The sequence below is a fragment of the Brachycentrus maculatus genome, unplaced genomic scaffold (assembly GCF_059751285.1).
Source record: "Brachycentrus maculatus isolate JH-2025_06_01 unplaced genomic scaffold, ASM5975128v1 h1tg000017l, whole genome shotgun sequence".
Taxonomy (NCBI): Eukaryota; Metazoa; Arthropoda; class Insecta; order Trichoptera; family Brachycentridae; genus Brachycentrus; species Brachycentrus maculatus.
In genome coordinates this window covers 1,624,986-1,641,087 of record NW_028280771.1, presented here as the reverse complement: position 1 = coordinate 1,641,087, position 16,102 = coordinate 1,624,986, and the positions used below count along the sequence as shown (strand labels likewise).

Sequence of the window (16,102 nt, the reverse complement as noted above, 5' to 3'; positions counted from 1 at the left end):
TCTTCTTCATCTTTGTTGAGATGTCAAATAATAATATTAAAAAAAACTTCTATAATTGGAGATAATCCAGATTTGTGAACAAGTATTTGGACACACTCAAAACGTTGTAAGTGTCTCTTGTCTAAATATCGGTATAAACATTCACATATCGCTCACTCCTTTCAACAACGTCATAAATCAAAAAACTTGATTTTTCAGGAGATTGTTTTTAAAGTTTAAAAAAATAATAAAATGTTTTAAAAATAAATATCAAGCCACTTATGGAACTTTTTACTGTGCAATAGATCTTTTAAGGTAAAACCTGAATGTTTTTTCTCCGTTTGAAAAATATCTGGCATATTTAAAAAAATAATTGAACAATACCTTTTTTCAAATGCAAAAACAACACTTTCTGCCCTGTAGCGGGTAAATATTAAATTAAAATATGCCTCTTTTGCTGGGATATAGTACATTTTCTGGGCATTCCAAAAACATGCACAACCGAAAATGGTCGATTTTTGATATATGACGTTGTTGAAAGGAGTGAGCGATATGTGGATGAAGTTGAGTTGTGAGCAGTGTGTAGGGGAAAAAATATATACCAAATGAATAAAACTGTCTGTTCACTATTTTTATTTATTTTATAAACATTTCAATGTTTTCCTGAAACAAAAATTGGTTGTGTACAAACCGAAGCCAAGTATCGGCATTAATTCGTAAAGTCGCTTCAAATAGAAGCTGGTAGATTTGCACAAATCAAACTTTGAATAACTCTGCCAATCCGTCGCTCAGGTTTTTTGGTGGTGAAATAAAAAGGAAAATTAAAATTTGTGGTGATGCGCACATTCCCCGAAAAACGAAAGCCGTTTGGTTTTGATATGATTTAATTCAAGAGAGCCAGATTTTTTGGTGGATCAGATCCATTTGGATTTTTTTTAATGTTAGGTGATCTTGTACCGGTTCATCTTAAATTTAAGTAACTAAGCTAGAGGCTGTGGTGTTTCTCAGTGGCAGCGTGATTTCAAGTGGTCCTTGGCTGCTCCAGCAGCGCTGAAGATGGATGCCTTGAGAGATCCAGCGAGAGTTCTCAACTTCTTCTGCTTGGGCTTGCAGCTTGATCCAGCGTCTGGGCTCAAGACGGCATCCAAGTACTGAAACATCATCGTAAGTAATTAGTTTAAAAATATTAATATATATATTGCTTTGGGTATGTAAAATACTTCTTCTTCTTCTTCTTTATGTAGATCCTAGGGATCTGTTTGTGCCTCCGCATGTCGCTCTTGGGATGTTGACTCCCAGCTGTCTTTCCATCTTTTCGGAGGTCTGCCTGGGGGTCTGCGTCCTTCAGGGTTGCCTTGGAGGGCGATACGTGGAAGTCTGACATTTTGTTTATATGTTCCTTCCAGTATCGCCTTCGTTGTCGTCCCCACCTCACGATATCCTCCGTCTTACACATGCATATGTAGTATTGTTGGGTAATACAGTGAAACCTCTATCTATCGTTCCTCAAATAATCGTTTTCCCGGATATGTCGTTTATTTCTTCTATCCCGAATTAATTTCATACTAAACTAAACCGCATCGATCGTTTCTGTATCACCATTTACCGCATTTATCGTTCGAATTAAGCTGCATATTCGGTACATTTTGTCTGTTTTTTTTACATTCTTTTCAATTTTCTAACATTCAACGGCAACTTATGGAATAGAAACTATCGAAAGCTTTTGAGGTCGATATTGATGAAAAGGAGCCGCAGCCTGTACCTGCATTTTCAGAAGCGTGCACACTCTTTGAAAGAAAACTTTCTACAACACACATTCAATAACCGATATAAAAAAATATAATTTGCAAAGCCGAAAATAAACTATTGACTTACGAAAATAAAACAGTTAAAAAACAAAAGTATTTTTTTAAATTCTATTTAGGTTTTTTCTTTAAAAATAGATACATTTGCATCTGAAACATGTATTCTTCTTAGAATTTTAGCCTACGAATGGTTATGCAGATTGGGAGGACGGTATCTTTACTCGGTCGCATCTATTTGGGTATTGACCTCTTAATCCCGTATTTTTTTTTCCGCATTCATAGTTTATTTTAATACGTCCCTTTAAAAATTAAAGATAGAGGTTTCACTGTATATCCAAAATTAAATAAGGTTTATTGGATTAGAATTCTTCTTCTTACCCTTATCTGCACCCAATGGTGCATAGGGCACTGCATCATATAGAAGCAGTGTTATCTTGATCGTTAAATACACGAAGGAAAGGTGATCAGCCTTCCGCTTCAGGTACCAGTTCAGGGTCATATTAAATAAATATTAGACTGAAGAATCAATCATATTTATTTTGACCCTCTTGGGAATCGAACCCGGGATCTCCAGCATGGTAGCCTAGCTTGCTGACCATTACACTACGGAGGCGGACAATTTTTTTTATGTATATGTTAATACGTGACGCGTTTCGTCTTATTAAGACATTATCAAACACTCAATAATAAGACAAAACGCGTCACGTATTAACATATATGAAACATAAATAAATGTAGAATTCAAATCCAATAAACCTTGTTTAATTTTGGATATATTACCCAACAATTCAATATGGAATTCTACTAACTGTCTGCAGTTTCACAATAAACTAATATGTAGTGATTAGTCATATTTTCTTATTTTGTTTTTACCTTATGTTTTTTTTATATTTTCTCATTTGTTTATTTTAAAAATGATGGAGGTTTTTTAAGTGAGTAAAATCCCACACTACCCCAAGGAGGTTAGCGCCGTTGGCTTTCTATGGTCATTTTGAAGATTTTTCTCCCGCCGCAAAAAGGTAAGGTTAGGTTAGGTTAGGTTAGGTTTTTTTAAGTGAGTAAAAATCCCACACTACCCCCAAGGAGATAAGCGCCGTTGGCTTTCTTTGATCTTTTTGAAGATTTTTCTCCCGCCGCAAAAAAAGGTAAGGTTAGGTTAGGTTTTTTTAAGTGAGTAAAAATCCCACACTACTCCCAAGGAGATTAGCGCCGTTGGCTTTCTTTGGTCTTTTTGAAGATTTTTCTCCTGCCGCAAAAAACCTAAGGTTAGGTTAGGTTGGGTTTGGTTAACTAACGGCTAGTTTATCCGTAAACTCACGCTGATGAGTTCTCCCTCGATGTCTCCGATGATGGAGAGTGCGGGGACGGTGGAAGCGCTGGCGGCGGATGCCCCGACGTTGTTGGCTCGAGCCCCGAAGGCGGTGTACAGCCGTCGGGCTGGGCAGATAACGTTGCGGCTGATTTTAGAGATGTCCCAGCTGTTTTCAAAGTCGTAGATTCGTCCATAATCGGAGCATGAGTTTTCTAGGGTGGGCTGAAATCAAAAAAAATCACAACGAATTCAATATATCACAATCGATCACAAGATGCTGACAAAACAGTATTTTACATAATTTGATTTATTTCAAGAACTTATTAAGAATTTCACGTAGGATGTTGTGTGAACTTACCCATGGAGCTGGGATAATGCAGCTAAGACCGAGGATTCGGAGATTGTCAACAGCCTGGGCCAAGACAACGGCATAACTGTCGATTGCGTCTTCAAGTTCTCCCCAGGCGAGGGTTCCTTCGTTCAAGGCAACGTTGGCATTGATGAGCTGGAACAAACATCATTTTATAATACCGGTCTTCTGTGTTATCTGACAATTTTTTAAACGACTTTCAGTAATAAAGGACTGAGCATGAAGTATTTCAGTAATAAAGGACTAAGCATGGAGTATTTCAGTAATAAAGGACTAAGCATAAAGTATTTCAGTAATAAAGGACTAAGCATTAAGTTTTCAGTAATAAAGTACTAAATTTGTAGTAGGTACTTTATTACTGTTTTAATAATCCCTTTTTTGTAAAACCAGAATAAAATACCCGCTATTAAACTCAAAGTGAATTTACTTTCAAAACCACATAATTATGACATTTCAAACTACTGACTGTATTTCTCCAGTTTATAGAGCGTTGAAAACTTTATAATATGCATCATTCATATTTCCAAATTGCATATTTTCGAGTTAATGTTTTTTGTCAGTACACCCACGATATTATATTTCAAATACCGCGTTTGAAAATGATGCGGAATGCATCGACACACGTGTCAAAATCGATATTATGAGATAGTGGTATTTTTTTACATATCGCTCACTCCTTTCAACAACGTCATATATAAAATTCGTCAATTTTCAGTTGTGCATGTTTTCGGAATGCCCAGAAAATTTACTATATCCCAGCAAAAGCGGCATATTTTTAACTTAATACCCGCTACATGGCAGGTGTTATTTTTGCATTTTTAAGAAAAGGTATTGTTTAATTATCTTTTTAAATATACTAAATATTTTTCAAATGGAGAAAAAACCTTCAGGTTTTACCTTAAAAGATCTGTTGTGCACAGTAAATAGTTCAATAAGTGGCTTGATATTTATTTTTAATTCATTTTATTATATTTTTTAACTTAAAAAGCGATCTCCTGAAAAATCAAGTTTTTTGATTTATGACGTTGTTGAAACGAGTGAGCGAAATGGTCGATACATCCGAGAAATATTTGTGTTTTTATTATTCAAACAAATATTTCAATTTCGTACTATTTCTGTAAGTGGCTCATTATTAGAAATAGGTATCAAATTGTGGTAGAGTGGGTTCGAACCGATAAACTCTGACTTAAAAGCCTGCGATTCTAATCACGGAACCACAACCCGAATCAAATTTCGTTGATAGAAATTGTCTAAAATCAAAGACGGGATAGGACAGACAGTGGTATTTTCCAAGTAAAAAATGGACGATTCACTTACTTTGGAGTGTCCACAGCCAGATGCTGGTCGTGGCCAAGCCAATTCACCGACTCCTGTAACGGTAGCGGCCAAGCTGAAGAGTCCACCTTCTTTAATCACAGCGTTCTTCAAGAGTTGCACGTAGGGTTCCACTTCGCCATCTTCAACCAAGTTCCATGTGGATTCCAGGAGAGATCTGTCGAAAATAATGGAAATTAGACAATTAGACCAAGGTATTTCTTTATACAAGGCAATATCACAAATGAACCAATATCATTTTATTTTATTTTTATTTTTTATTTGTATACATTTATTTAAATCACCATTTTTACATATTTAGAACATTTTTTTGCAGAGACCCACCAAGCCACCTTGTGTGTCTTGTCGGTGGAGTTCTTTTTTAATACATTTTTTATTGTTTTTAACGATTTAAACCTAATATACACACATAAAAAATAGAGAATAATTATGAATATAAACATTTTACAATTTTCATAAAATTAATTCTTGATCATTTACCCATTCCTTTATTTTGCCTTTGTTCCATATTAAATTTTGATCTCTAACATCTGTCGGCAACAAATTTTAAAAAATTGGAACGATATATTGCAGTGTTCGACTCCCATATTATTGTTAATTCTAGGGACTATCAAACCTTCGTTGCGTGTATCATGGTTGTGTACTAAAAGATTTCGATATTTTTGTCTAGTTTGTTGTTCAACGATGATACTCATCCACAATATTCCACGTACCGGCAGTAATTTGAAATGTTTATATATCAACAACATTTTGAGTGTGTCCAAATACTTGTTCACAAAATCTGGATTATCTCCAATGTTGTAAATAAATTATCTGGTCAAATTATAAGCTTAATAATAAAAATGAAAATGGTATTTTCTGGCGTTTCTCATGTGTGTGATTATAATCCAGGATTCGGATCTCACATACTAATATAAGAGTTTCTGCTTAATAAAAAGCTTCTTTACATCTCACCAATAGATGTCTCTAGTGAAGTTCTAGTGATTCATGAACAAGGTTTCTAAATTGGTTCATATATATAGAACTTCCAAGAATTTGAGTAGTGTGGTTGTCAATAATGGGTAGAATTGGTGAATGTAACACGTGTGTAAAGTGATCACTTAAACCAGCCTATGACGGTCGTAAGCCCCGTAAATGCCCAGACTTCCATATTCTTCTTCATCTTTGATGAGATGTCAAAAAATAATATGTAATTTTTAATGTTTATATATCAAGATTGGATTGTCCCTTTGATTATACAGTATGTATATATGACTGGGCACAATTTTTTTTGATTATGGAATACTGCAGATTTTGAACCATTTTTAAATTTGTTGACGTCGAATGTCCCCAAGATATGATATTCCATACCTTAATATGGATTCTACTCAAGAACAGTAAATAATTTTTAAGGTCTGTTTAGGCAGGATAAAGTACAACTTATAAAAAGTACTCCCTAGAGCCCGCAGACGATCACAGAGTTTTATAATATGCGAATCCCATTTGAACTTATCATCTGTACATAAATATGCAAGAATATGTCACAAATGAGATAATGCCACTCATTAGTTGTAATTAAAATGTAACTTCGTTTTAAAATCACTATAAATGTTTTATTATAACTTAATTATCTACCAGTTTCGAAGCTAACCGCTTCTTAATCAAAACTGATTAATACTAGTCTTGATAAAGAATCGGTTAGCTTCGAAACCGGTAAATAATTAAGTTATAATAAAAGATTTATATTGATTGTAAAAGCAAATTACATTTTAATTATAAAATGGAAAATCACAATATTAGTGCTTCAAATAAAAATTATACTATAATTAGTTATTATATTATTGAAACTAACTAACGTTAGTTGCATCGGACAAAATTACCAAACAAAAAAACGGCCAAAAGCACATTAATTATATGTATGGTATTTTTTTACAATCAAAAAAGGAAAAAAAAAGAATTAAAAAAAAATCTACAACATTGTGTAATTTATTAATTGGCATTTCACGAAATTTATTTTAATGATTTGTTTAATAAAAATTGTAGAAGATAAAAATAAAAATATGCATAAAAAAATACTAAAATATTACTCACGATGAAATGCCATGGGATGCTACAAAGCTGGCGCCCTGAAAAATAAATAAAAAACAAATTAATCATTTGAATGTTCACAGGATAAATAAAACTTGAACGCACACATTTTTTTGTTGTTATCTATATGTATAAGTGTTATGTATTGAACAGTGGAGTGTAAGAGACATCTACCATATAATTAAAATATGTTGTTATAAAATGACGGTAAATTGAATAAGGTTTAAAGAGGTTTATTTGAACATTATGATGCTTGCCCAAATATAATGGATGGTTAAAATATGTTGATATAAAATGACGGTAAATTTTAATACAAAGAAACCTTGAATAATGTTTTAAGGGGTTTGTTTGATCATAATGATGCTTGCCCAAATAAAATGGATGGTTAAAATATGTTATTATAAAATGACGGTAAATTTTAATGCAAAGAAACCTCGAATAAGGTTTTAAGGGGTTTGTTTGAACATTATGATGCTTGCCCAAATAAAATGGACGGTTTAAATATGTTGTTATAAAATGACGGTAAATTTTAATGCAAAGAAACCTTTAATAATGTTTTAAGGGGTTTGTTTGATCATTATGATGCTTGCCCAAATAAAATGGATGGTTTAAATATGTTGTTATAAAATGACGGTAAATTTGTATGCAAAGAAACCTTTCATAAGGTTTTAAGGGGTTTGTTTGAACATTATGATGCTTGCCTAAATAAAATGGATGGTTTAAATATGTTGTTATAAATTAACGGTAAATTTTAATGCAAAGAAACCTTTGATAATGGTTTAAGGGGTTTGTTTGAACATTGTGATGCTTGCCTAAATAAAATGAAAGGTTAAAATATGTTGTTATAAAATGACGGTAAATTTTAATACAACGAAACCTTGAATGATGTCTTAAGGGGTTTGTTTGAACATTATGATGCTTGCCCAAATAAAATGGAATTAAATCGGGAAAGCAAGGCAATGTTCACGTTTTGTGACGTTCTTTACACATTGATGATGAAAAAATGTGAAAATTTTCATCAAAAACTAAAGAACGTTAAACTTTCTGTTTTCCCTTATCACTAAAACAATACTGTAAAGTGTTTACATATATATTTAGTTACTTTTAATAATCAATAAATTAATGTATAGTTTAAAAAAATGCCCTATAGTGTAAGGTTAGCGCATTTAGCTACCATGTACCTCTAGTACCGGGTTTGATTTCCAATGAGGTCAAAATAAATATAAGTATTTTTTTACTGTAATATTCATTTAATATTACCTTTACTGGTACCTGGAGAGTAAACTAATCACTTTGCAGTCAATTAACGATAAACTTAACATTGCATCAATGTAATACAGTGCCCTTTGCACCACTGGGATGAAGTATGAAGAAGAAAAATAAGTTAACAAATGAAAAAGAAGACAATTCCCGCCCATTTAAAAAAATCGAATTGTCTAGATGAAAAATGTTTTTTATTTAACTGAGTTAGATAACTTTTTTGGATTTTTTTTATTACTTAATATTCTGAATTCTTTTACTTACTTACAATTCTGAATTCTTTTATTTTAGGAATAAAATAAGGCAGAATTGATCGAATTCGATAATTTATCCATTTGAGAATATATGAGTACTTAAGTCATAAAAATGTGAAAAATAATTGTTAAATTTTACCCGATTTGAACTAAATTTCACTCACTATTTAAAAAAGTCGTATTCATAAAATACGACTAACACAGGTACAACCATTCAATTTAAATTCTCATAAGAAAACAATTGCTACTGCGAAAAGAACTCAAATATTGTTCAAATTTAACCCAAATTGTCTGTAGTGAATACAATAATTAATGCCGTTTTAATTATATAAAAAGGAATTGATTATTTAAAAAATTAAATTATTTTAACAATGATATATTCTATGATGTATTGAAAAAAGTATGTTGAAGATATTTTAAATTGAAGCTTAAAGCTCACATTTAGTTTGCCGCGATTGCTATAGATGGCAGTAGTATAGCAAATTGTTAGACAGATAACACCAAAATTTGGCATAAGAAAAAAATATTTTTGATGTTTAATTATTTTTTAACTTATTCTACTGAAACTGGTGAACGATCAAATGAATCAAATACGGATATTTAGTATTTTCAAACGGAAAAGAACAAAATAGAAAGCACACATTTGGCTCACTCCTTTCAAGAACGTCATAAATAAAAAATCGTCAATTTTCAGTTGTGCATGTTTTCGGAATGCTCAGAAAAAATATCAAATATATTCCAGCAAAAGCGGCATATTTTTAACTTAATATTTACTCGCTACATGGCAGAAAGTGTTGTTTTTGCATTTCGAAGAAAAGGTATTGTATAATGATTTTTTAAAAAAAACTAAATATTATTCAAATGTAGAAAAAACCTTCAGGTTTTACCTAAAAAGATCTGTTGCACAGTTAAAAGTTTAAAAAATATAAAAAAATATTCCAGCAAAAGCGGCATATTTTTAACTTAATATTTACTCGCTACATGACAGAAAGTGTTGTTTTTGCATTTCGAAGAAAAGGTATTGTATAATAATTAAAAAAAAAAACTAAATATTTTTCAAATGTAGAAAAAACCTTCAGGTTTTACCTAAAAAGATCTGTTGCACAGTTAAAAGTTCAATAAGTGGCTCGATACTTATTTTTAATACATTTTATTATATTTTTAAACTTTAAAAACATTCTCCTGAAAAATAAAGTTTTTTGATTTATGACGTTCTTGAAAGGAGTGAGCGATTTCTTATACGAGTATGTAAAATTTTTAATAAATTAATTGAAAATCTTTGAAACAACAATGTAATCGAAAACTACTATGTGACAGTATCTTACAAGAAGCACGCTACCCGACATGAACAGATTTTTTTTAGTATTGCGTATGTTGTTAACATTAACATACTGAGCTGCCATCGCATTAAAAAAGTCTGTATAGAAAAAATTATCTATCCCGGGTAAAATACATATCACAAATATACATCTTTAGCACATTTGGTGTGTTTTGTCACATAAGTTTCTATAACAATTTCACTTTAGTATGCATTTTATTTGCTGATGGATTGATAATTCCGAAACCGGTAGTCAAGAAGTAGTATTTTTAAAGTGGTATTACACAACGTAAACGATGAATGATAAAGAAAAAGTTGTCATATCATACCATAAAGTTAACAATGCTTTTAATATACAAAATACATAAGTGTTTTTTTACTCAAATATTTAGGTATTATTTATATTTATCCTGGACTGGTATGTGAAGAGCAGGACAGATTACCTTGCCCTTATAAAATTAACAATCAAATTAACATCCCATAAATAAGATCCAGTGCCCTATGCACCGATGGGTGCGAATAAAAGTAAGTATTAAAAGTATTAGAAAATGTAAATATTTCAGGCCTGAAATTTTCAGAATTACTGAAATAAAAACAAAGATATTATATTCAAAGAAATTAAAGTTGTATTTTAAAATTAAATAAAATCAAATTGATTTTGTTCAAACACCATTTAAAATTGATGGATGCATTTGCACAATTGGCTTGAATTTGTGTAAACATGGTGGCCAGATGTTGTTTTCCACTGGAAAACACGTTCACATGAAAAATATTTGTAGTTGTTTGAATAAATGCAGTCATTGTTTGACCTGGCAGCACTCAATTTGTGGCATACAGTTACACGTATTTGCACATGTGTTTTAAAACAAATAAATCAATCAAATTTTGACGCTCTTTGATTCTTTGTGTGCGCTGAATAAACAAATGAGTTACTTCTTTGATCAAGTGAAAAATGAAAAAAGATAATTTCTTAAAAATAACCGTATCTAATCAATAATTTTAATGTATTTTCTATGCATTTTTTGCGTTTGTATTTTCTTAAAAGAATATTTTGTTTTCACGTAAAGAATATTTTTAATGCATTCTACTAGATATAGAAAACTTTAAAAAAATTATCTTTGTCCGTATGAATAAAAATGTAAATGCAAGTTGTTGTAAATAATTTTATTATAAAAATACTCATTTTTTTATTGATTTGGCTTTTAATTTGTAGAACTCCATTTTAATTTATGTATTAATTTTATATCAAAAACAGATTTTTTGAGTCTATTAAGTTGTATTTTATTAACAAAAAACACATAAAAATTATTTTGTGACAATTGTTTCGCCTTGTTAGGGCATTATCAAACGAATGTCTTTCGAATGACATTCGTTTGATAATGCCCTAACAAGGCGAAACAATTGTCACAGTATAATTTTTTGTGTATTTTTTGTTAATAAAATACAACTTGGGAGACTCAAAAAAATCTGTGTTTGATTTTAAATTAATACATCAAATAAAAATACTCGTTTAAAAAATCCGTTATCTATACAAATAGAACTGTAAATGATAGTTTGTTCAGAATTTTATATCTTCTAAAGTTATTCATCGATTGCTTTGGATTTTAACACAATGTTGCATTTAAAGCGCGTATTTTTATGTATTTTTTATTGTAAAAACGTCTTTAAAAAATCGACTATTTGACATTTAATTGAAATGTGTACATGTGCCAACCTTACCAGTGAGATATGATCAGCGCAGAAAACAATAACAAACATAAATACTGAAAAAACTCAAGTTAAGTTATAGCAAAAAAATGTGTTAATATGTGAATTTAAAAAATCATTTGATTATATGCATCAAGAATACTTAAAGTCATAAAAGCTTAAATTAAAACGAAAAGTAGTCGAATTTTATGAAAAAAATTCAACTGAAAAAGATATATTTAAATAAAAACTTTTTAAAGAAAATCGTTCGAACGTTGTTCAATTAATAATAAATAATAAAACCCTTATCCGCACCCCAATGATGCATAGGGCACTGCGTCATATAAACGCAGTGTTATCTTGATCGTTTGAAGGAAATGTGATCAGCCCTCCGCTTCAGGTACCAGTCCAGGGTAATAATATTGAATAAATATTACAGTGAAAAATTTACTTATATTTATTTTACCCCCCTTGGGAATCGAACCCGGGACCTCCAGAACCTCAACTAAGCAAAAAATTGATAACAACAAATAAAAATGGTATACTTAAGTATTTTTTTTCGTCAATATAATCGTCAGTTTAAAATAAAAAAAACCCGAAAAAATTTAATGTTGGTGTTGAATTTATCAAGAAAAAATTAATTATAATGAGTTTTCACAAAATGAGCGTAAATTGAGTAATTTATCACTACAAGAATTGTTCAGTGTATTTCAGAAACAAACGGTACACGGTGATATTGAATTTATTGCGAAAAATGAACGTTGGTATTGAATTTATTGAGAAAAAATTAATTATAATGAGTTTTCACAAAATGAGCGTAAATTGAGTAATTTGTCACTGCATGAATTGTTCAGTGTATTTCAGAAACAAACGATACACGGTGATATTGAATTTATTGCGAAAATGAACGTTGGTATTGAATTTTTCAAGAAAAAATTAATTATAATGAGTTTTCACAAAATGAGCGTAAATTTAATAATTTGTCACTACAAGAATTGTTCAGTGTATTTCAGAAACAAACGAGACACGGTGATATTGAATTTTTTGCGAAAAATGAACGTTGGTATTGAATTTATTGAGAAAAAAATAATTATAATGAGTTTTCACAAAATGAGCGTAAATTGAGTAATTTGTCACTGCATGAATTGTTCAGTGTATTTCAGAAACAAACGACACACGGTGATATTGAATTTATTGCGAAAATGAACGTTGGTATTGAATTTTTCAAGAAAAAATTAATTATAATGAGTTTTCACAAAATGAGCGTAAATTTAATAATTTGTCACTACAAGAATTGTTCAGTGTATTTCAGAAACAAACGAGACACGGTGATATTGAATTTTTTGCGAAAAATGAACGTTGGTATTGAATTTATTGAGAAAAAAATAATTATAATGAGTTTTCACAAAATGAGCGTAAATTTAATAATTACTACAAGAATTGTTCAGTGTATTTCAGAAACAAACGACACACGGTGATATTGAATTTATTGCGAAAAATGAACGTTGGTATTGAATTTATTGAGAAAAAATTAATTATAATGAGTTTTCACAAAATGAGCGTAAATTGAGTAATTTATCACTGCATGAATTGTTCAGTGTATTTCAGAAACAAACGACACACGGTGATATTGAATTTATTGCGAAAAATGAACGTTGGTATTGAATTTATTGAGAAAAAAATATTATAATGAGTTTTCACAAAATGAGATACTACAAGGATTATATTTCCATGTTTTGTTCAGTATATTTCAGAAACTAGCGATACACGGTGTAACAACCCATAATGACGCCGGTTTTGAATTTAATGAGATAAATACAATTTTAATGAGTTGTCACAAAATTAGCGTTAATTGAATGGATTGTCATAATAAGGATTATATTTATATTTATATTATTAAGTGTGTTCCAGTAACAAATGAGACACGATGAAACCAAAATGAACGTTTGTGTTGAATTTAATAAGGGAAATGCAATTTTAATGAGTTGTCACAAAATGAGCGCAAATTTCATAATTTGTCACTACAAGGACTATCTAAGCATTGATAGTGTATTTCAGAAACAAACGACAAACGGTGTTGTAACCCAAAATGAATGTCGGTATTGAATTTATCAAGAAAAATGCAATTTTGGTGAGTTGACACCAAATGAGCGTAAATTAAATGAGTTGCCACAAATTGAGTGCGATTCGAACATTGGAGTTAAATTTAATGAGATAATTTTAATGAGTTTCACAAAATGAGCGTACATTAAGAATTATCACAATAAGGGTTATATTTCCAAGCATGGCTCAGTGTATTCCAGAAAACGACACACTTCATTATAAACGTAAGTGTTGAATTTATTGAGAAAAATGCTATTTTGATGAGTTGTCACAAAATGAGTAAAAATTAAACGAATTATCACTTAAGGGTTATTTCAACGCAAGTGTATCCCGAAAACGATACACTATGTAATAATTGGTGTTGAATTTATTGAGATAAATGCCATTTTTGTGTAAAGTCACAATAAGGGTTATATTATTGTGTATTCTTTAGTATATTATTTATTGACTTGGCGTTTAATTTGTAGAACTCCATTTTAATTTATGTATGAATTTTAAATCAAACACAGATTTTTTGAGTCTACTAAGTTGTATTTTATTAACAAAAAACACATAAAAAATTATATTGTGACAATTGTTTCGCCTTGTTAGGGCATTATCAAACGAATGTTTTTGTTAATAAAATACAACTTAGTAGACTCAAAAAATCTGTGTTTGATTTAAAATTAATACATATATTCTTTAGTATGTTACAGAAATAAATGAAACACGGTGTAACAACCCAAAATCAACGTCGGTGTTGAATTTATTGAAAAAAATGCAATTTTGATGAGTTGACACAAAAGGAGCGTAAATTTGATTAGTTGCCACAATCAGGGTTATAATTTCTATGCATTATCAAGTGTTTTCTAATAAAAAAACGGCACGAGGTGTGCGAATCGAAAATGAACGTCGGTATTAAATTTATCGAGAAAAATGCAATTTTAATGAATAGTCACAATAAGGGTTAGTTTATTGTGTATTCAGTGTGTTCCAGAAACAATCAACACACGGTCTAACAACTTAAAATTAACGTCGGTGTTGAATTTATTGAGAAAAATGCAATTTTGATGAGTTGTCACAAAATGAGCGTAAATTTGATGAGTCGTCACAAAATGAATGCAATTGGAATGTGTTATCACAAAATGAAGGAGTAGTTGTCACAGTGTTGGAGGATCGAGCACTCGGTGATATCCCGGGGTGAGAGTTAACACATTGCGGACTGACCTGGATAGCTAGAAGCGCTACAATCAGTAGAGAGAGCGCCATGTCTGATGATAGCGCTGATAGTGACGGCTTATGGGGCGCGCCAATGGTACTCCTACTTTTATCACCTGCTGTTGGTCTATATCAGGGTCACCACAAACGACTTTTTTAATTCAATTAAAATATTAACAAAATTACTAAAAATGAAAAAAAAGAAAACAGCAATATTTTATATTATTTTTTTACATCTCACCAAAGATGAAGAAGAATATAGAAGTCTGGGCATTTACAGGGCTGACGACCGTCATAGGCTGGTTTAAGTGATCACTTAACACACGTGTAACATCACCAATTCTACCCATTATTGACAACCACACTAATCAAATTCTTGGAAGTTCTGTATATATGAACCAGTTTAGAAACCTTGTTCTTGAATCACTAGAACTTCACTAGAGACATCTATTGGTGAGATGTAAATTCAGATTTTGTGAACAAGTATTTGGACACACTCAAAATGTTGTAGCAATATTTTATTTAAATAAGTTTTTATTGATATACCACGACCAGATATTTGATAGTTCAATTATCAGGGATAGTTCTAAGGGAAGTTAGAGAAAGAGATAGTATAAGGACAAAAGGACAGGAAAAGTATGCAAGGACACCATAAAGGAAGGATTCACCATATAGTATACAGGGACTCCATCAGAGCTTTCAAGAACATTGTCATAGGACACTTATGTAATAATGATAATTAGTATAGCCATACAACATTTTGAGTGTGTCCAAATACTTGTTCACAAATCTGGATTATAATCCAGGATTCTGACCTCATATACTAATATAAGAGTATCTCCTCACTATAAAAGCTTTTTTTCATCTCACCAATAGATGTCTCTAGTGATTCAAGAACAAGGTTCCTAAATTGGTTCATATAAATAGAACTTCCAAGAATTTGAGTAGTGTGGTTGTCAATGATGGGTAGAATTGGTGAGTGTTACACGTGTGTAGTGATCACTTAAACCAGCCTATGACGGTCGTCAGCCCCGTAAATACCCAGACTTCCATATTCTTCTTCATCTTTGATGAGATGTCAAAAAATAATAAGTCAATATATTATACTTCAAAGTTTAAAATCCTCTGGGATTTTTTTCAGGGCAATATTAAGCTAGTAAGTAATAGTAATAGTCAATGATCATGTTTTTGTAAAAAGTGCACTTCGTCACTTTCTCCTGTATGACTACGATGTATATAGAAAAAGAAGAAAATAGAACTCTGTGTATTTACAGGGCTTTTGACCTATCATAGGCAAGTTAAGTGATCACTTTACACACGTGTAACATTCCCATGCACCCTGTAAATACCATTCACCTTTATACCCTGTAAAAAGTCTAGGACAGTGGTCTCAAAACTCAATAAGGATGTGAGCTA

At 31.1% G+C, this 16,102-nt stretch overlaps 1 protein-coding gene across 1 annotated transcript; it reads right to left on the bottom strand.

The window, feature by feature from the left end:
- Positions 1-595: 595 nt before the first annotated feature.
- On the bottom strand, positions 596-14,769 carry LOC148313181 (fibroin light chain-like). The gene is made up of 6 exons (XM_088266478.1): positions 14,696-14,769; positions 6,872-6,906; positions 4,784-4,958; positions 3,455-3,601; positions 3,103-3,318; positions 596-1,130 (listed from the first exon to the last, which is right to left on the bottom strand). Exons 1-6 carry the CDS (start codon positions 14,735-14,737, stop codon positions 984-986), a joined length of 762 nt encoding a protein of 253 aa, XP_088122604.1. The 5' UTR covers positions 14,738-14,769; the 3' UTR covers positions 596-983.
- Positions 14,770-16,102: the final 1,333 nt, after the last annotated feature.